The sequence below is a fragment of the Harpia harpyja genome, chromosome 5 (genome assembly GCF_026419915.1).
Source record: "Harpia harpyja isolate bHarHar1 chromosome 5, bHarHar1 primary haplotype, whole genome shotgun sequence".
NCBI classification, from domain to species: domain Eukaryota; kingdom Metazoa; phylum Chordata; class Aves; order Accipitriformes; family Accipitridae; genus Harpia; species Harpia harpyja.
In genome coordinates, this window is record NC_068944.1 from 26,488,352 (window position 1) to 26,509,596 (window position 21,245).

The 21,245-nt window shown below is 43.2% G+C and overlaps 1 protein-coding gene across 1 annotated transcript in view; it reads left to right on the plus strand.

Annotated features, from left to right (window-relative positions):
• The first annotated feature begins 11,006 nt into the window (after positions 1 to 11,006).
• Positions 11,007 to 21,245, plus strand: part of COLEC12 (collectin subfamily member 12) — a 101,587-nt gene continuing 91,348 nt past the window's right edge. Inside the window, exon 1 of the mRNA XM_052787750.1 lies at positions 11,007 to 11,196. Within this exon, the coding sequence (XP_052643710.1) occupies positions 11,190 to 11,196 (7 nt within the window). The 5' untranslated portion in view covers positions 11,007 to 11,189. The remainder of the gene's footprint in view (positions 11,197 to 21,245) is intronic.

Here is a 21,245-nt window from a genome sequence, read left to right on the forward strand (position 1 = left end):
CTATTTTATCCTTTATTACTAGTCCAAAGGAGGTGATGGGGTATGCTTTCATTAAGTCTGCAGATGAAACCAAACTGGGGAGTGTAGTCACTGTGCTTGAGGGCAGTGCTGGGACCTAGGCAGGCTGGAGGAGTGGGCCAACAGAAATATTTTGAAATTCAAGAACAAGTACAATTTTCTGCTCCTGGGATGGACCAACCTACTGCAAAGGGACAGGCTGGGTACTGGGTGGCTGGGGAGCAGCTCTGCAGGAAGGGCTGCGGGGGCTGTGGAGGCCAGCAAGATGAACAGGAGCCAGCAGTGCACCCCAGCAGCTTGGCAGGTGATAGCAGCTTCCTACTGGGAGGTTAGGGAGAACATGGAGCTAGGCTCTTCACAGTGGCCCATGGTGGGAGAACGAGAGACAACAGGCATGAGTTGAAGCAAGAGAAGTTCAGACAGGATATACGGAGAAACTTTTTCAGCCTGAGTACATCCAGGCAGGGACACAGGTTGCACAGGGAGGCTGTGCAGTCTCCTTCCTTGGAGGTTTTCAAGACCCAGCTGGGCAAAGAACTGAGCAACCTAGTCTGATCTCACAGCTGACCCTACTTGGAACAGGAGGCTAGACCAGAGACCTCCTGAGGTTCCCTCCAACATAAATGACTCTTATAATTTTGCTATCCAAGTGATTTTTGTTCTCTGATACTTCTACATATATTTGGATATTTGTTTGACAACATCCATTTAACAAATAGAAAAATGGAACTTTATTACACAGGCAAGTATCTCAAGGGGAAAAAAAGAACATTATGAGCAGACCAGCTGCCTGTTACCAATTTTAAAGTATACTTTTTAAGGTCTAATGCAATACAAAACTAATAACCCTCCTAAACTCAGAAAATTAAATGGCAACAGAAGAACCAAACCCCTCCTCATTTAAACCTATAAACAGTCCTCAGGAACAGTGGTCAGGTGGTGCCTCGTCTTGTTTCCCTTCCCCTGGGAAATGTTTCTTGCTTGCATTGCATATGGCACATGGGCTGAACACAGTGTCTACTGCTGCTCTGTGCTTCACACTCCTCCCTGCTCTTGTGGTTCTCCATTGCTCAAGAAGCCCCAGAAATCTCCAGATCATAAGGGAAAAGTTTGAATGAACAGGTGTTCATATACTTGTTCTGCAGTTCATGCTGATTTTGGCATGTTTTGACCAAAAATTGCTCTGTCAATGAGCATACCTGGTCTCTTTCCGTGAAGGAAATGGTATTACAAATGACAGCATGAAAACTTTGCACTTCGAAGTTTTACTTTATAAATACGTAGCAGAATCCTTACCTCTCCATCCCAACTGTCCCTGCAGTAACAACAGAGCCTGCGAGCAATATGGAGCTTTGCTCTTGGTCTAAGCTCTTTTGCCTCTCTGGGAGGCAGAGAGCTGGTGGTTTCGCTGAGCTCTGTTAGCAGCAGCAGATGTGTTGTTGCCAGAACATGAGGGAGTTTTTTCAATCCCAATACTCCACTGTAGCACCTGCATTGAAATGGGCTAGTAACAGTGCTTGTTTGCTGAACTTTAAACTGAAATGCCTAGAATATCCTTTACACAAGACTTTGCAAGCCAGCTGCATGCTGAGCAGTCATCTTCCAAGTAGAGAAAAAGATTCTCTATGTTCTGCCTGGGGAGGTCTGAGTGGCTAATGCTGAGTCTGGAAGCACCAGCTGAAGACTGTAACTCATTGCTCAGGTAGATTTGTAGGTAATTTTATGTGGATCTCAGAAAGATATGGATGCACATACCTCATTTCTCATAAATTTCTCAAGTAGACAAAACTGACTTTTCTATTGGGAAGAAAGCTTTGTGGGGCTTTTAGAAGACCTGACAGCCCAGAGTTACAAAAGAAAGGTCAAAATGAGCTTGTTCCCTTGTGTCCTCTCTGCAGATATCTCCAAACACATTTTGGGTTATATCTTCCCTTTACAGGGTTGCATGATGGATGTAAGATTAAAATCACTGGCCACCATGGTCATTCTTTCTTCATTCCTCAACTGGTTTTGGCTTTTCACTGAAGTTACCCAATACTTTCCATTATAAGGACCTTACAGCTTTGCCAAAGTTCAGTCATTCTAGCTGTAATTTCTCCTGCTGGCTGGATGCCTCTGGCTGATTTTGTTTGGACTTCTTTTGATAATTTTTTTGGAAAATTTTCAGTCATTTCCAAGAAAGAACCTAGTGGAAAACGTATATATTGTTGTCTATGTCAAAACTTGTAGACTTTTTCTTTTAAAAACTCCCATTTCCCAGGCTTTGGAGCGCAGTCCTGAAATCTGGTGGGTGGATGAGCTTTGTGCCTGGAATAGCCTTTTCTCTTCCCAGTGGAAATCTGCACAGTGTAGAAGCAAGATGTCAACCACAGATTTGTATAGTGAAGAAAACTTTAAGTCTTTTAAGAGTTCTGCCTTACTTCTTGTAAAGGTCAGAGAAGAAGCAGGGGGGAAAAGAAATTCTTATTTTCAAAGCTGGTGACTTCAGTGCTAGAGAACAAGACTCTGTCTCTGCCAGGCAGTGCCTATGTGATGTGAGCAACCACACTGGGTCTGGTTGTGGTGGAGTTCATTTTCTTCACAGTGGCCCATACGGTGCTATGTTTTAGATCTGTGACCAAAACAGTGTTGATAACACACCAATACTTTTGGTATCACTGAGCAATGCTTGCACAGCATCATGGCCTTCTGTTTCTCACTCTGCTGCCCCAGCGAGCAGGCTGGGAGTAGGCAAGAGATTGGGAGGGGACAGCTGACCCAAACCAACTGGAGAGATATTCCACACCATATAACATCATACTCAGCAATAAAACGGGGACTTTTTTTTCCAAAGTAGCTGCTGCTCGGAGACTGGCTGGGCATTGTTCTGCTGGTGGGAGGTGATGAGTGATTGCCTTTGCCTCAGTTGGGAATTTTTTTCTTTTTTTTCCCCCCATTCACTTATTAAACGGCCTTCATCTCAAGCCATGAGTTTTTCTCACTTTTGCCCTTCCAATTCTCTCCCTGCCCGTCTGGGCGAAAGTGAGCAAGCAACTGGATGGGGGCTGAGCTGCCACCAGCTGGCCTCAACCCACCCCAGCAACTCACCAACATCCAGCTCATTCTCGTTTATCACTACCCATGTTTTTCTCAACAGTCCCAACAGGAACCCTATGGTATCATTTGCAGAAGGGCTGAGTACTCACCCCTGCCATGGAAGTCAATGGGATCTAGCCTTCAAGCATGCAAATTACTGTGCATGACTGTAGCTGGATCGCAGGGTTTGTGCTATGAATCAGCAGCACACCTAATGTCCTGATCTCTCAATCATCCACATGCGGGATTTGGCTCAGTGTATGCCAGGGTTGCTCTTTGCAGGTTTCATACAGGGGAAAGCAGGGAGAGGAGGGGCAGAGGCAGCATCATGAGTACCTCAATCTTGTGGGGCTGTGACTAGGACTTTTAGCCAGGCTTGCAAAGTGGAAAGTGGAAGGTGCCCTTGAGTGTGTGGTGTTAACATTGACTGTAACACTGGGTACCCTGAGAAATCACAGCACTTCAAGTGATTCACTTCTTATGAGAGGATAACATTTAACTTTAATCTTACTGTGGCTCAGTCCTATAAGATGGAGGTAATAATACTCCTTATCACTTGCAACATTTAATTAACATTTGTGAAATATATAAATGCTACCCTGATCACAGGCATAGAGGAAATCAATAATTCTATCTTCAGAGCAGAGTGTGAATGTTGCAGTGAATCGGACCCAGAGGAACAAAGAAGAGAAGATAAAATATTGAATGAATGCTCACTAAATGAGTCCAGTCCCTTCTCTGTACCAAATAAATGGAGTTACTGGAGAAAAGTTAATACATTATTATAAACTAACATCCATATTAATACTTTTTATTAGTAGGAATAAATATGTCTTGTCAATAATTCCGAACATATGCAGGTAAGTTAAGGTCCCATGGGAAATCTTTCTCCTGGCATTTCCTAGCTTGTAAGTGCTTGATTTCACCACCTCAGTAATGTTCTTTGACAATTATTTGTGTGTGGTATTTATGAAGTCTGACAAAATGAAAAAGACATGGGATCTCTCCAAAGCTTTCAATAATATTTTCAGTAAATATCTAATGCTCTGTAATCTACCTGAAAGAAGACAGAAATACTTCATCAGAAGCAACTGCTCATAATAAGATCTCAGAAGCAATATAAAAGGGACTGTTTATCACTCCCTATTTTTTGTTCCATTTGGTCCTTTTGAAGTCCATTTACTCTAAAAAGCAAGACCAATTTAAACCTGGTAAATACAACTAAAAATGCTTATTAAAGTCGCTTTCTTTTACTGTCATTATGCCCCAACAAGCAAAACTTCAAAGGTTCAACATTCTCCATAATAGTAATTTACATAAATTACAGATGTGTTCTACATAGAGAGCAAAATACTTTACAATTGCAATCATGATGCTGCCTGATTTTCAAAGGTTTTTTTCTGTACTTTTTGGGCCAAATTGAGAGCTGAGGAGTTGTAATTTGATATTCCCCTGGACCTACTTACACCCACTTGTTGAAGCGTCAGGGAGTCTTGGTGGGTGTAACTCACAGGCTGAAGAGCCAAAATACATTGCAATAATGTTAACTTAACGTAGGGAGGATTCACTGTCTTTTTATTTGCTTTTCTTGCTCTGCTCCTCTCCTGTGGCCAAGCAGTATACAAGCCATACTCACTTAGCCTCTGTTTGACTCTGAGGTCTGCACTGCAAGGCAAGAGGCCAGGAAGACCATATATGATGCATTTGGACTTGTCATGTGGACCTATATGGACATAACCAGCAAATTTGGTGAGCAGACGCACCTGAACCAAGCCGTGTCAGTGTCTGTAAGTAGATTACACTGGCTTTCACTCCCTCTACTGCCAGGTGGCCGTACGGAGACATCTCGGTGCATCACCTTACCTCTGGGAGAAGTCGCACAGCCAGACAGGAGCGTGCAGAACACACCCAGCTGCCCCTGAACCCCAGATGAAACATGTGGTATGTAACGACAGCAGAAGGATGCTTCTCTGGGCTGACAGAGACCAATTCTGGGTTCCTGCTTGCTGGCTCCCACTGAAGATAATTAGAAACTGAATGTCATTGGCATTTGGACAGTCTCAAAACATGGCAAGATCTTTACCTCCTTCCATCAACATGAACCAAATCCTGGCCAGTATCATTTTGATATACTCCAGCCGAAGAGCTGACCCAGTTAGACCTCGAGCAATAGGAAACTGTTTCTGAGGAAACCACAATTATTTTACTGTGTGTGTTGAAAGAAACACACACTATGAACAACCAAAATGTTATTTTTAATGTATAAAAATCTACTTCTGCAAATACTCTAATAAAATTTGGCACTAATTATTTGGTCTTGGTTTTGCTGTCTTCAACATTTAAGCACTCTAGCAGTAATGGAATTACTTTTCATTGTGAAATTTTGGACCACAAAAGTAAAATATTTTATTGATTTAAATTTTTAGCGGACACAATGGCTACAATTGTTTTCGGCAATTTTGACAAAATGCTGTGGAAGGAAATTGGTCTATAAATTGCCAGAATAAAATTTCCCAAACTTTCTGAACTGGAAATAATCACTCTTCATTCAAATTATGAATAAAACCCATAATGATGCATTTCATAAAATATCAAAAACATGCAACAGTGGTACCTAAATATCATCTGCAGGTAATCGTAATAGCTCTACTTTTAATTGCATTCCAGCATTTTGCTTTTCTTTAAATTTAGGGCAATGTGACTGTCCAGCCTATTCTAGAGCTGTCTTGTGTTTTCCTTCCAAGAAATCCAGTTCCTAAAAGAAAAAGGTCACAGGCAAGACAAGAGAACTGGCACATGGGCCTTTGCATGACCAACACCCAAACCATATCTGGAACAAGTCTGTATCTCTGAGTAACTCTGGCATACTGAAAAGATAGCCAGGTGGTTTGCTGCTTTCAGGATCTCCTTCAGTTTCCCAGTTAATCAAAAAATAGGAAAGGAAAAACAAAAACCAACCTCACTTGTGAGAGGCAAGTCTATATAACTAAATATTTTCAAATTATGATGATAATTACCCAGATTAAGAAAAGGATCATCTGCAGATTTAACAAAATTATTAGTAAATAACTTCACCATTTGTTCAGGATCATTTACAAACTCATTACCCAGATCCAAGGATAATGTCTTGACTCTGGGCACAGGTCCAAAATGGTCATTAACAACAATATGAAATTGTTGTGGAGAAAAAGATTTATCATTAAAATATGTTATAATACTCAACTTTTACTTTTTAAATGCACATTCTGTATTGAACCCAAATGGTGCTTACTTCAGACAAATGACCTTCCACATATGGTTCCCGTGTCACACGCAGTTCTCCTCAATGATTCATGCAATTCTTTTTCAGATTTTTTTATTTAATTATTGCTCTTTGTATTGCATGTGGGCTCAGGCAATGAGAAGGCTGCCAGTCAAAAGAGAATGCCACACTTACCTCCACGTGCATAGACCAAGGCTTCCAGCATCTCCAAGACTCACCAAATAGCCAAAGGGCTTGTGGTTGGAGAAGAGAGGAGTGATGCTGAAAAAATTTTGTAGGTTTGGCTGTGGGAAAGAGCCAGGTGATGGTAATGGTCCATTGTGAAGTGGAATCAAAGTGAACAGGAACTGAGCACATTTTCTCTGGTTATAGATCACTTCAGCAAAATCTGCACAATTTATTCTAAAGCACATACAGGGAGATTGAATTTGCATCTTTTTCTTTTGGATTACTGCAGAATTTGAACACATTGTGCAGAGTAAAAGCGAGTATGAACCATTATAAATGAACTTCCTTGATATTCAAGAGAAGACTGTAGCAAGGAAAAAATTAACACCACACATGTGGTTGGTAAGTGCTTAAAGTCATGCTGTGCCACAGCAACTGCAAAGAACTCTCTTGGGTACCTTATTTCAGCGTTTGATGAATAAATTGTAATAGTTCCATATAAACAAGCCACATTAGGCCAATATGTACACATTTCTAAACAGGGATGATTTGTTTAGAGCCTCTAGACCTTCTCTGAGTCTGGATCTAGCTGCAACATGGGATCACTTTGTAACAGGCAGCCTGTTGCAGTAGTAAGCTGTCGTTACATTATTATTAGTGGATGAAAAAACAGGCCTCATCATTTATGTCCTGAACCAGAGTAACAAAAAAGTCCCTAAAATGAAGTTATTTCTGTGAAATTAGATTTCCCTAGAACACAGCCTAAAGTTTCCTAAAAAGAAAAGAATATGAAAATATGCTTGAAACTTTTTCTGAGAAGATCAGTGGTTTTAACCGGAGAAGCAGTGTAATTGTGTTTGGCAAATTTCACCATAGCTTTAAATGAAACTTGAAAAATATAAAAGAGTGTATAAAAAGTTCAAGCTTGTGAAGGCCCAGGACCGACACTGTATTATGTACTATATTACACCCTGTATCATATACTGTATTGCACCCTAAATATGTATGTATTCAGTGGTTTACCTAGCTAGTAGGAATATCTCTTGATCCCCATGTAATGAGAAATGGAGATAAAGTTTAAAGTCTGGGAGGTCCAACTTCATGGGGAGCTCACAACTAAGCAGAAACAAGAGGGAGAGTCTGAAAGTATCACCTGATTTGGTTGTTCAGGGTCAGCATCTGTCTGAAACCCAGGCAGCGGAGGGATGCTGGAGAGAGGCTGCTCTTGTTACCTAAAATCAAGTATGCTGGGGTATCTGCACGGTAGCTAGGGATGAAATCTGGGAGAACTGATCTTAGTATCTTTTCAGGCCACAGGTTGTGTCTCTGGGTGATTTCCAGTGTCCTTATGCCTGAGTGTCCTTGTGGGCAGAGCTCACAGGGCACAGGAAGAGAAAGGGAGAGATGCTCAAACCACAGGACAGCCACACCTTCTAGCTCTGAGCAACTCCAGTAAAGTGATCCAGTTTCACCCAGAACAAGAAACAGTTTAAACTTTGGGACCTGTGATGCCACTTCCAGCAAATATTCTCGGCAGGTTGGCTGGAAGAAGTGCCACGGGGACTGCCCTGTCTCTGTCAGCATTGCCTGCTGCCACACTGTCCCTCCGTACCTTCACCGTAGCCTGCCCCAGGGGACACCAGCAGACCTACAAAAGGCTGCACCCCACAAACCACCTCCTGCAGGTAGGATGGGGTGTTGGAAGCCAGGCTAAACATAAGGCAGGTCTCATCTGGACATAGTGGCTCAGACCATCATTTTCAGAGTGCTCATTCAACATGACCTGGAAATTTGGGGAGCTGTTCATACAGGCAACTGAAACAGAGACAATGGAGGGGAGACTGGACAGCTGAATCCATTTATGGATGGAAAGGGACATGCTCTCACTGATTTTTAAAGCCAGTATTTCTAAACTATGCCACTCAGTGGTTGGGGTGGGGGTTTGGGGGATCTAGAATTCTCCCGTTTAATCAAACTTGTTTTCATGAAGACAGTATATGCTCCAGAATATCAATAATCCACTGATATTCAGCTCATTAAATACACTTGCTCAATTACCCCCTCTCCATGAACTGTCAACAATCTGCCTTCCTATTCATTAATCCCGGGGTTGATAAGGGTGGTGATAGTGTCTAACAGCTATACCTTCCTCTTGTGGACAGAGATCGGTCAGTTGGAAGAAAAAAGGAACGCTTACTTCAGAGCCCAAAACATAGAAAACTTGGTTTTAGAGGAAAGATTTGACACATGAAACAGTTCACAAGTTTCCTGAATGTCTTCACTAACGTGAGATTTAAATATATAATGTATTGATAAGAAATCCAATGTGGAATACAACTTACACAATTAAAAGAGAATATAGAAGCTTACTTTAGAAATATGAAGTGTCCCACTATGTTCACAAATCAATAAGTATTTTAAAGTCACAAGAATGGAGGTAGATCTCAGGCCTAATGAATCAACCATAAACTCTATATGAATTCAAAATACTTATTATTTTTCTTTCAATTAGGAAGGAAGATGTGTTCCTCAGACACAGCACTTCACTCAGCAGTCTCTGCAATTTTTGGTTGCTATCCTTCAGTTCACTAAGGTTACTGTCTGAAGAATTGGAAAAGTGTTATCAGTTACTGCTTTTGAGGAATTTTCTAAATTCCTGCACACTCCTGCTCCTTGCACATTCCCTGATGACACAGGTTTAAAGTCATGTTCTTCTTTTTCTAAAGCATTCCTTCAGTGCTGTGTTTTCAAACAGAAGTACTTTTTCTTTGGAGAAATGGAGTTTCACTATTGGTTCCATCCAGTCTATGAGAATTAATTGAAAGATTTCTTCTTGGAAACATGGGCTTTGGATCCGAGTCTAGATAGTTTTTAGTTTGGGAAACTGAATTACATTGATTCTTCAAAACAAAAACTGTGAGTTAATTTTGGATTCAAAATAAATCACACAACTGACCAAGCATTAATCAGTTTTATAAACACTGCAAGAGCTGTTGTCCTAATCCAACACAGCACTACAGGACATCCATAATTACCTGATTACTGTATTCAGATTTAAGTGTTTTACTCATGACTTGTACCAAAACTAGATATTCCAGTCAACTACCAGAGCGTAAGCTAAAATCCAAGTCAAGTCTCTTTGATATCCAAGCCCTGCTTTAAAGCAGCAAATGGCTACTGCAGCTGGTGTTCAAGTATTTTCGGCAATCCCAGACTGAAGGTACTGCCTCTGAGTTTGCAAAACGCACTCAAGCGGATGTCAACTCAAGTCATCAGATCAGCTGAAGGAATTAAAATTTCTGTTCTTTAATTTTTGCTCTACGATGATTACTTTTTGTGGATTTAATCCTTCATTTCTTGCTCAGGCAAGATCATACCTGATAGGTTTCCAATGCTTTTTGACCTGGTGTTAAACTAATGCTGTGATACTGCACCATGACCTCTCTGGTATGCTATGATCCTTATGGGAGCCGTGGGCCACCTGAAAAGACCATGTAGCATTATCATTTCTTTGGGCATCCCCTCATTCGACAGACTGCAATACCAATAATTGCAAAGGCAAAATTGTGCGCATCTTCTCTCTGTGATGGGAAACACTCTCAGGAGCCTCTGCTACTCTGCCCTCAGAACAAACTGGTGCGCGTTGCACTAGCTCTGCTTCATCAGCACTGACGTTAATAGTCAAAACTGGATCATCTTATCACCATCTTCAATAGCCTAAATATGGGTAGGTTTGCAGAAAATCAAAGCGCACCTTTCATGAAAATGAGAGCCTGGAAATGATCCATTATTCCCGGCAACATCCAGAACCAGAGAAATAAAAGACGACTGGCCTGTATCTCCCTAATCCCACATATATTTACACGTTCTTTAGCGCGTGCGCTGCACGCAATCCCGTGGAATCCAACGGGACTATTCACAGCGCTTCGTTCAGCACCAGGGTGAACTTCGCACGTCCTGCAGCCTCTTCCCGGCCGACGGATACACACCCACAGCTCCGGGATGTCTCTCTCGCTGGCGTGGCGAGCCGGGGTGGTGTGACGCTCGCGAAGACGGCTTTAGCCGAAAACCGCCGGGTGCCTGCCCCGTGCGTGGGGAAGACAGGGAGAGGACCGTTCTCCCTCCCGGCGACACCACGTCCCACTCAAGTTCCCCGGTCACCGGTGGGTGCCCTGCGACTGCTGTCCCGGGCCGCTCCCCACAGGCAGACCCTCCTGCCCACGGCCCTGCACCTCAGGAACCCCACGGTCCCGCGGGGCGCGGCGGGGCGGCGTGCGACGCCCTCCCCCCCCTTCCCCCCCAGCCCCACCGCCGGCGGGCCCCGAGCCCGCCCCCGCGGCCCGGCCCCGGCCGCGGCCCCTTCCCCGGGGCGGAGGGAGGGAGGCGGGGCCGGGCCGCGGCTCCGCGGGGCCGGGCCGGGCCGCGCGGGGCTGGCGGCGAGAGCGCGGTGCCGCCGGCGGCCGAGGAGCGACAGCGAGCAGCGGCGGCGGCGGCGGCAGGGGCAGCGGCAGCGGCCGGGGGTGCGCAGCACGGCCCGCGGCGGGGTTGCGCCCGGCCCCCGGCATGGCCGGGCAGTAGGCAGGGAGCGCCGCCTGCCCGCCCGCCGCTCCCGGCGGCAGCCCCCGCCGCGCCCCGTCCGTCCTATGTGACCCGCCCCGGCGCCAAGATGAAAGGTAGGGACGGGAGCGGGGCGCCCGCTCCGCCGCCCGCACACGTGCGCCGCCGGCACCGGGCACCGGACACCGGCAGGGCTAGGTGCGGGCAGGGCAGGGTGCGGGCGGAACGGGCAGGGTGCGGGCAGGCACCGTGCGGGATGGGTGTGCAGGCAGGGTGCAGGAAGGTAGCAGGCGGCGGGCAGGGTGCAGGCAGGATCGGTAGGGTGCGGGCAGGGTGCAGGTAGGGGAGATTTCGGGCAGGGTGCGGGCAGGGCAGTATGCGGGTAGGGTGCAAGCGGGGTGCTGGCCGGGCATCCTGCAGGCAGTTTGCAGGCAGGGCAAGCCGGGTGCGGGCAGAACACTGGCAGGACGCGGGTAGCCGGTGCCGGCAGAGGCAGAGCGTGGGACTCCCCGCGACCCCGGGGCGCACACGGGGCAGCCCCGGCCCCGCGCATGGGGCTCTGCGCCGCCCCTTCGGTTTGGCTTATGTTGGTCAGTGCCGGTCCGGGGAGCGGGGTGTCCTTCTGTCCGTGTGTCCGTCCGTCCCGTCCCCCGTCCCCCGCGCCCCCCCCCCCCCGTCATAGATGCTCACCCCAGCACGTTTTCTCTCGGCACCCAACTTTTACCGCCCCCCTCCCCGGCGTCCCGAGGAGAAGGCTTTTATTTCTGCCTAATTTAGTTGTTTATTTTTTGCCAGCGTTTTGCGATGTTCTTGGTGTTGCTTCTAAACATCTGGCAGTGATTAGGTGCCAGTAGAGGCTTAACTGGCTTGTGAAATGTATTTGGCGTATTTCTCCTCAACATCCACCGACTGGAAAATATTTGGTCTTTGCTTTGCATCTGTTAAAGCTGAAACTTCGTTTCTTTTCCTTTTTTCCCTTCCCTCTCTTTTTGTTTTAAATGGGTGAAACATGCCACTTCTACTGGTTGACTCCGTCCCACAAAGATGTGACTGAGAGGTATTAGATAATAGACTTTTAAAATTAAATAAAGCAGCAGATTGCCAAATTGCTACACTGTAACCTAGTAAAGATGTATTAGGGGGGTTGCAAGAAAGCCTTCTGTTTATGAAAATTGATAGCCTTACAGCAGAAGGCAGAGACTTTACATGCTGGGGAATAGTTACAATGAAAACATCAAAGGACATTATAGAAAGTTTAGGAAGTAGTTGGGAGTTTGTGAGAGTTGAATCTCGTTTTTCTTCAGAGGCAAAAATAAACTTGAAGGGTGGGAAGGAAAAAAACATACACACAAGAAAATTGCTTTTGGGCACCAGTGTGCCTGTGCTTGGATTGCAGAGTTTGATTCCAGATGCCAGGAGGCCAGTAAACATCATGATAGTTACACTTAGTTTCCAGAGTCTGGGACACCAAACGATGTGATTATTTATTCACTTGCCAGAGTAGCTGCCCGAAGGGAGGAGAAGCTTTTGGGGGGGTGTATTTTTGCAAGCCCACACATGCTATTTAAGTTACTTCTGGCACTGTGACATAGTGTCTCTACAGGGCTGTGCAACATATTAAAAATAATGTATTTACAATGTTCTTTATTTATAGGGTACTCATGCCAAAAGTTTTGTCATCAGCTTGTCATTATCAGCGTAAGTGTAATGGCAGGAACAAACCAAAACAAAGGGAATCCAGTAATATAAACCCATGTCCGTTATCACTGAAAGCCTTATGCTCTATGTTTGTTGGGGCTGAGACTGCGCCAGTTTTGGGGGGAGGCAGGATGCAAAGGACCGAGAACAGCAATAACATTTTTGGGTAGCCGCATACTGTGATGACACTGGGAACCAGATTTTGAACCCACTGAAGCCAGCAAGCATTTTTGCTGTAGTTTTAAGTGGATATAGGACGTGGCCTGGTATAATGTGTGTGCTTCGTTCTGCCTCTGTCACTCTTCTTTGCAAAGTGGAGCAGTGGCATTTGGAGGGAAGATGTTACTCCTGCTGGGAGCACATGTTGGTGCCCCACACTCCAGCAAGAGAGAGATGTTTCACTCTGGTTGCTTGTCCTTACCATTTGGTTTCGCTAAAAGCAATCACAGCCATCTTATTTTTTTCCCCCACAGAGTTAGGAAATCAGTAATAACACATGCAAAGAAGAAACCTTAAATAATTGTGCTAATAACAGGAGAAAAGAGAGACTTCAAACAAATCATCACACCAAGTGCCATTGCCAGTGTTATGGAAGCCAGAGAGCCAAACCAAATTTTGACTCTGTGATTTCCTTTTCTGGGTACAGACTTAGTTTTTCATATTTTCTCTTCCAACTTGATGGTGGTGAGAATTGTGGGACTGTCGAACTTGGTGTAGTTACACATTTTTCTCAATAACAACAAAATGATCTGTTGATTGCAGCTGTCTCTGTATCTACCCTCTCTGGAGAATGGAGGAATATCTGAATAATTGCATCACTAAATATCTGTAAGGAATAAATTATATTTTCCATTGCTGGTATTCGTAATGTGTTATGTTTTAAGTCAGCAAAACAAATTGAAGTTTATGTTTAATATCCTGGCAGTTTTATTTCCAGCAAACTACACTGACCTCACAAACTTTGTGAGATGCTTTTTAGTAATAATTCATGTGATTTATAAAGGGACTTGACTGCTTTAGGGTCAGATGTATCTTTATCAAATGATACGTCTAAGTTGTAGTTATTTATTGGGGTATGAAGGAGTATTTGTTGCCTGGGAAACAAGTGAAAACAGCTTCATCATAGTCAAGCACCACCACATGTTCAAAAACATTGGCCCTAATTTAAGACAGGGACAAGCGTTGTTAAAACTGAGAACTTGTAATTATTACTTTAAAGTGTATCTGTAATCACTACTGTCATGGTAGTTCTCGTGGTAAGTATTTTCGTCTGAAATGTGACTAGTGTTTGGATAACAACTTAATACTAATGCCGGAAGCCGGGCAATGACAAAGTCAAGGTGGTCATTTTGGGACTCTTGCTCCAGGATGACAGAGGAGCTCTTCATTACAAAACCCAAGATAGCTCAGCTGTTTCTTTCTTCACTGGTCCTCCTCCTCCTCCTCCTTCTTTTCTGCCATCACAGGCACCTCACCATGTACCGCTTGTATAGCGATGGTGCTGGAGGCTGAAACGGCTGTTGTCTTGTGCTTGCGAACTGGAATGTGACCAAATACCCTGTCCTGTGCAATTTCTCTCATTTAAAAAAAAAAAAAAAAAAGATGCAAGGAGTGAAACAACAGGACAGGTTCATCCTTTGTTGTGCTCCACTGAAATCAGTGAAGCCGGCACTGCCTCAGAAATGGTATAGTCTGAACGCCCAGCTTTCTTGGTGTCGACCAGTTTGCCTCAAAGGCAGCTCTATGTGCTTCATGCACAGAGTTCTCAGTATGTAGATTACATTGAGCTTTCATGGGATATGCCAGCTCAGTTTACCTTAAGTTTCCCTTATACAGTGCACACTTTAACAGACAATTAATGACCTATCAGCCCATATTGCTAAAATCATCCCTTCTATGTTTTAACTTGGAGCCTGGGTGTAATCTGCAGGTAAAGCCTCCATTTGCAAAAGCTGAGTGTGCATGCAAATTCAGTTGCACTTTCTTGGCTGCCTTGAAAACTCTTAAGTAATCTATTTATATGAGCTCTACCTTCTTGACAGGTTTCATCTTTCTCTCTAACTATTTTGATGCCACCACTATTTTTAAAGAATAAAGGAATAAAGCTAATTTTCTAATACTGGAGAAGAGTGTATCTCTCTCTCTCTAATCTCCTTGTGCACAAAATCAAATGAGCAGTCATCTACAAATAGGTCTTTCCTGGCTAGAAACTTCAAACTGCACATTTTAAAAAAAATCCAGTCCAGAGCATTTTGCAGAAGCCAGAAAGCATCTGAAAACCAAGGATTAGAAGTGGAGTGATCCAGTAACCTTTACTTAGTCCAGTTATAACAAAGCCTATATGAATATAGTGACATAAACATGAAACATATGCAGGAGCTCTGAGTAGTGTGTGTTGGACATGTCACAGGACCCTACTGCAGAAGTTCAAAGGCATGAGCAGTTATAATAAATGTGTGATACAACGCAGAACAAATCCCGAGCAGTGCTGCTACAGAGTCAGCATGTATCCTGAATTGGTTGGTAGCACAGAGGATTTTAAACATATGGATGAGAAGGATGATCATGCATGCATGTGTCAAAGGATATTCTTATTAACGATATAGAGGAAAGCAGAGTGTTAGAAGCTGTGAAAATACAAGAGAAATCTGTTATTGCACAGATAGAAATATTACTGTACAGCTGTAGTGGATATTGAGCAGAATTAGCATATAAGCTATTTATGACAGGAGTATTTTCGTAAGAAATTGTAATTATTCATCTTCGCTTTCAATCTTCGACTTTTCCCAGCCACATAGGACTAAGAATAGCACTGGCAAGCCCATCCCTGTGAAGAAGGGAGTTGTTTAAAATCTCTTGTGGCTCTTTCTTCTCCTACTTTGGATAACATAAATTTATTCTAGACTGATTTTTCTACAGCTGAGAGCTGAACAGAGCCCTTTTTTGTCACAACCGCTGAACAGTTTGCTTAGATCCACATCAAAGACCATTGTGCCCAGAGGTTCGAACACCTTTGCCTGCTAGGATAAGGAGGGAAGGGTAATCTTGCAGAGAGAGCGAGCTGATCAGGCCTTGCAGAGCAAAACCAGAGTAAAATAGAGCTGGAAGAAACGTCAAGGATGAAAGCAATTCAGTGCTGCAAAGGATGCATGCCCAGTTATCTTCAGCTTCACAAAACATTCCTTATCCTGAGGTTCTGTGTGTCAGAACAGAGATTCCGCCCTTCCAGCCCTCCCCCTTGGAAAGCAAAATAAAGATGCTTTTTACCAGGCACTGAAAGTGAATCTGATCCTCCTAATAATGTGAGCATGGTCTGTATGAGTGAGGGATCTACCTGAGATGAATTGTCTTTAGAGTTTGACTGCTTCCACCTAAAACTGCAATGCCTTTCGGTGCATAAATTTGAAGTGAAGACTGGGACATCACTGGGGAGCAAAGTGGATGAGTTATGGGAGGTAATAGAGATGTGTTGTAGGAATGTATATGCCATTTTAATGGTGGTGTTAATTGCCTCCTCTAACATACAGACAGGGAGGCATGATTTTTCAGTGCACTAATGAGAACAGATCTGTTTGCTTTTAAATCATTACACTGAAATACAATATGATTTAAACTTTTAACTTGTAAGGTCGACCCCTCCGCACCATGCAGCTGGCCCAGACCCCAGTACTGTAGCAATGCTCTGCGGCACTTATGGGCTAACAAGTTTTGTCCAAGAAACACCCCTATTTACTGTCTTCATTTTGTGCCTAAAAAGCAAAACTAGAGCCATCATTCTTATGCCTCTGAACTTCTTAATCATCTGTCTTTTCTTTGCATTCTTAGTGTGAGTGTTCACATTTTTGGGGCATAGCAGTGGGGGAGTAGATTGAGACCAGAATATTAAAATGCACCCATTTGCCATGATTCTTTGTTTTGTTTGTTTTATGCATGTGTTAGGTGATGAGAGACACAACCCGAGTCTTAGGTTATGTGTCAAGAGAGGATCTCTGGTCTGGGACCTTGCCTCTTGCTTTCTTGTGATACTGAAAGCCGATAAATTCCCAGATCAGCAGCCTGAAGGACAGAGGGGGGAAAAGCCTCAGTCTTCTTGTCAGAATCCAGGCTCAAACGACATCCCAAAGGATGGGGCTCTCTTCTAGGACTGCCTCAGCTGAACCTCTGCCACAGGTCCCCTAAAGATGAGGTACTCTGCAGATGAAGAGTCCGGGTAATCCCATCCGAAGGAGCTTACTGCATGAGAGGTCGGGCAAAGGACCGGGTGGAAAACATGGGCATAACACACACAGCCAACAACAGTAACATTGTCAGCTTGGGAGCTCGTCAATAGGGAAGGGTTTTAAGTGTGGGGTAGGTTTTTTTGAGGGAGGGCATATCAAAATAGAAGCAGAGAGAAAGACTTGAATATGAAAAGGGGCTATAAAGAAAAAGTAGCAGAGAAACGCAGAAGAGGGCAAGTGAAATGAAGCATCTGTGAAGAGAGAGGGGAATGAGCAGCCTGTTAGCACAAGCAGGAGACTGTCCAGAATAAAAGCTATGAAAACCAGTGGAAACCAATTAGACAGATGAAGTCATCAGCATCTGAAGGCCACAGCTGCTTGCTGTGCTTCTGCTGGCTCCATTTCACCTCTAGGTCAGCACTTTGAATGTAGACCCAGTTAATAGTGACCAGAAATGCATATAAATCTGGTGGCAGCTCAAAAAGCTTTTGAAATGTGATATGAGAAACATATTGGTGTTCACTGTTCTCGTCTGTCTGAACAGTTGTTAATATTACAGAAACCTCACAAGTGGACAAGTTTTGCCTTTCCGTGAGAGGGCTGAGCTGGAGAGAGCAGGCAGAAGTAGCTTTTTGACACTGCAAGCAGTCCCTCGTGAAAGAGATGCACTTGTTACACAATTCTGAGCAGAGTTCTGCATCCACGCTGGTTTATGGGTTAAAGAGAGGAATATCATCATTTTCAACTAATGGGCACAGTGTCTTTCCAAAGGGTACAAAAAAAAATCTGTTCTTGATAACATTAAAATGAATTTTACAGAGTTGCACTGGGATGTAACTATATTGTTCCCATTAAGTCAGTGGGAAAGGCAGGGCCCTAACTATTAAAGCTCTTTGAGAGAGAGATTTATTTCAAAGGAAACTCTTACACTTGATGTCATTGTTACTACAAATTAGTCTTATAGTCCTGAGTCCCCAGTGAGGTACTTAGGGGCAAGGTCTAATGTACTGTAAATCCAGTTTTCAGGGGGATTATAAAGTAGCTTCTAAAATCTGAGTTGAAACTTGGCATGACAATATTCAGCCCAGATGCCTCATTCTCTCCTGAAATAGATTTCCCCAGATTTTGAAATGCAGTGTAGAATATTGGTGTCTTTTCTTAATTCAAGACTTCAACAAAGTCTTTAAACAAAGACTTTGAACCCATGTTTACAGCACACAAAAGTTCTAGAAATGATTGGATACCAATGTGTCTGCAGCCACTATACGACCCAGCATCTCTAATGGTTCTGAGATCTAGTTTGCTTCATTAGTGAATTATGTTTAAATGGCTGAGCAGGGTGTACTGTTAAAAGGTGACAGCTGGACATGTACATCGGTAGCATTCTCTAACACCTTCCGTATGCCCACAACGACACCCACAAAAGGAAGGGGATAATATGGAAACAATTTCCCTAAAATCACCTTGCACCAAAGGCTCCTTAGATCTGGTGCTGTTCCAGCAAAGGGACCGAGTGGTGCAGTGGTTATAGGCCCTATATAGTCCCGGGGCAGATTTGGCATCCTTTTTGGCTCCAGGCCAGCTCTTTCTTACTTGACCTCAGAGTGACTCGTAAGTGGTCCATGATTAATTTATTTAAGATTTAAGAACAAGAACTAGAAATTATACAGTTCTACTCCGCAGATTTTTGCTTTGCCTCTAGCAAATTAATCAAATGAGAGTCTAATTTGTTTTAGATTAAATGAATTCCCTCTGTTCGCTGTGTTAATCCCCAGCTGAACTGCCTTTTTATAATTTCCACTCCCTTGAAGCATTGTACTGTAACTTATTTAACTCTACAACTGTATTTATTAGAGGTGTTGCAGTAACAATTTATAACTAGAGGGCAAGCAGAATTTGGCATTGGTACTCAGTGGGGTGTGGATATTGCCAAAATATCTCAAAGCTTTTTTTTTGGACCAGAGCTCTTGCTTTGTACTGACTCCCTAAAATATTTGATGTACTGCTGTTCAGCTACAGTGTGCCACTCATTATTAGCAGTTTGCTGTAAGCTCCACATGACAATCTGCTGTAGCCTTCAAGGAGACTCTTGTAAACCTGATGAAACAGGAGATCTCCGGTGGTCCTTCCCCTACATTGTTAAATACAATTGGTTACTCACACGTGTTTCTGTTCTGCCCAAAGTTCACCTTTTTTATGGACCTTCCTACTGCCAGAGCTCAGAAGAAGTCAGTGGAGTAAGAAATCACATATTAACCAGCTTTTCGTGTTTCTTCATCTTTCTTATTCTGGATTCCCTATCTTTTGGCTCACAGCTGAGAGCTCGGTAGAGCAGCTTATAACTAAATTATGGCTGGTCTTCCCAGCACTAAAGAGTTAATTCTTCCAGCCTCTGGGACATAGCAATGGATTCCGCTTTATTGTCTGCTTCAAGGAGGAGTCTGCCCTTCATATTTTTCACCCACGAAAATGAGCTTTGCCTGTATATAAATGTATATGTATGTAACGGAAATATTGCATTCATTCCAGTCCTCTTTGTAACTGAGAAGGGTTGGATTTAAACTGAAGAAAAATATTTCTAACTTATGGCTTTCACCATGTCAGACAAAACCTTCTTACCCCAGCTGCAGCCCCACTCAAGTGTATGGGCACCACTGGTGTAAAAACACAACATTTCCTTCTGCAGTACCAGCCACTGGTGCTCAAAACTCATTAATTTCTTCCACTCCAATTTCTGATACTGCCTTTAAAAGCATAAGGCATAAAAACATGCTGGAGGTTTTCTTACTATTTGCTTTCCTACTTCGTGTGTATTTTCTTAACCTCTGTAATTCACCACAGATCACATTTTCGTAGTTTTCCCTAGAAAAGCTGTTCCCTTTTCAAAGAAAACTTAGGTTCTCTTGTATTTCCCTGATTCAAAGGTATCATGAAGCTTTGAGATTTTTTTAAAACTTGTGACAAAACTTTAATATTTTTAGCACTGGAACAGGGAGCTGAGGGCCAAGTTTCTGCTGCCTCCAGTGAGCACAATACTACCCGAAAGGCATGGGAGGAGCAGGCTGGGGCACATGGCTTTGCCTCGGGACTTAAATTTATAGGCTTGTTTGTCAACTTCATTTTTAATATTTCAAACACAGATTTCTTTTGAAGTAGGACTTTCAACCCATCCTAGTCTCTTTCCAAAGGATGCAATGCTGTTCATTTCTGAACATTTAGTCTAATCTTATTTTATTCATTTCCTCTTCCCACCTTTATTTTCCTTAAACTTGTTACATTACAGTTAATATTGTAAAGTATTATATTTGCACATGCTTTGAGCAAAGTACCTAAGTGGCAGTTGTGACTGAAAGGCTGCTGAACTTAGTCTGTTAAATAATTTAAATAGACTTCCGCTAAAATACATTGCTGTCTGTTGCTAGATCAACTCATAGGGATTAAAAAAGGGTTTATCTGCTGTTTTAGATTTTAGTGAGCAGGGAGCCAGGTCACCAGTTGACAAAACTGTCCTTGCCCATCTCCACTTCTTTGTTTCAAATGCCACAAGCGCTCTTCAAAATTAGGAGATTAATGAATAATTATAAAGTATTCAAAGCTTAAAAAAAAATAATCATCCCTAGCAAGCACAGCATGCAGTGTTGCAAATATTAAAAAATATATATATATTTTTAAAGTATATAAGTGTGTATATAAATATATGCAATATATATGTAATATATGTATATAAAACATATATATATATATATTGCAAATATAAAAATGTCCAAAGAAACAAAAATATTATAAATGCATGGCCAGGGGGCAATGCCATTGGGCTAAGTGTGAAAAACTAAACGACTAGGGAAGAGGCTAGCAGCCCGGGAGGAAGGTCTTGGAGATGTGGTGTAGGATGAAGCCGCAAGATTTAAACATGGCCTGGCTGCATACATCAGATATGGATCGGATAAGCCAGGTTACACTGCTGAGAAACAAAGGAGGCGATTGTGTTACAGCCCCGATAGCAGGAGAGGGCAGGAAGCTAAGGGCTCTGGAGCTGATACCTTCTTTTGTGCAGTGCTTTATCTTTTGTGCAAGAGGGAAGATTTTTCCTGAGTAGTTCACTGCTGAGATGAGAAGCTTTGTTGTTGACAGTTTATGGTTTATTAGTATTTGTCATGTTTTGTTGGGTGATCTTGTCTTCAGATAACATTTGGTACAATTGTGAGGGTTTGTTTGGGTTTGTTTTTTTAAAGGTTTCTTTCTGCCTT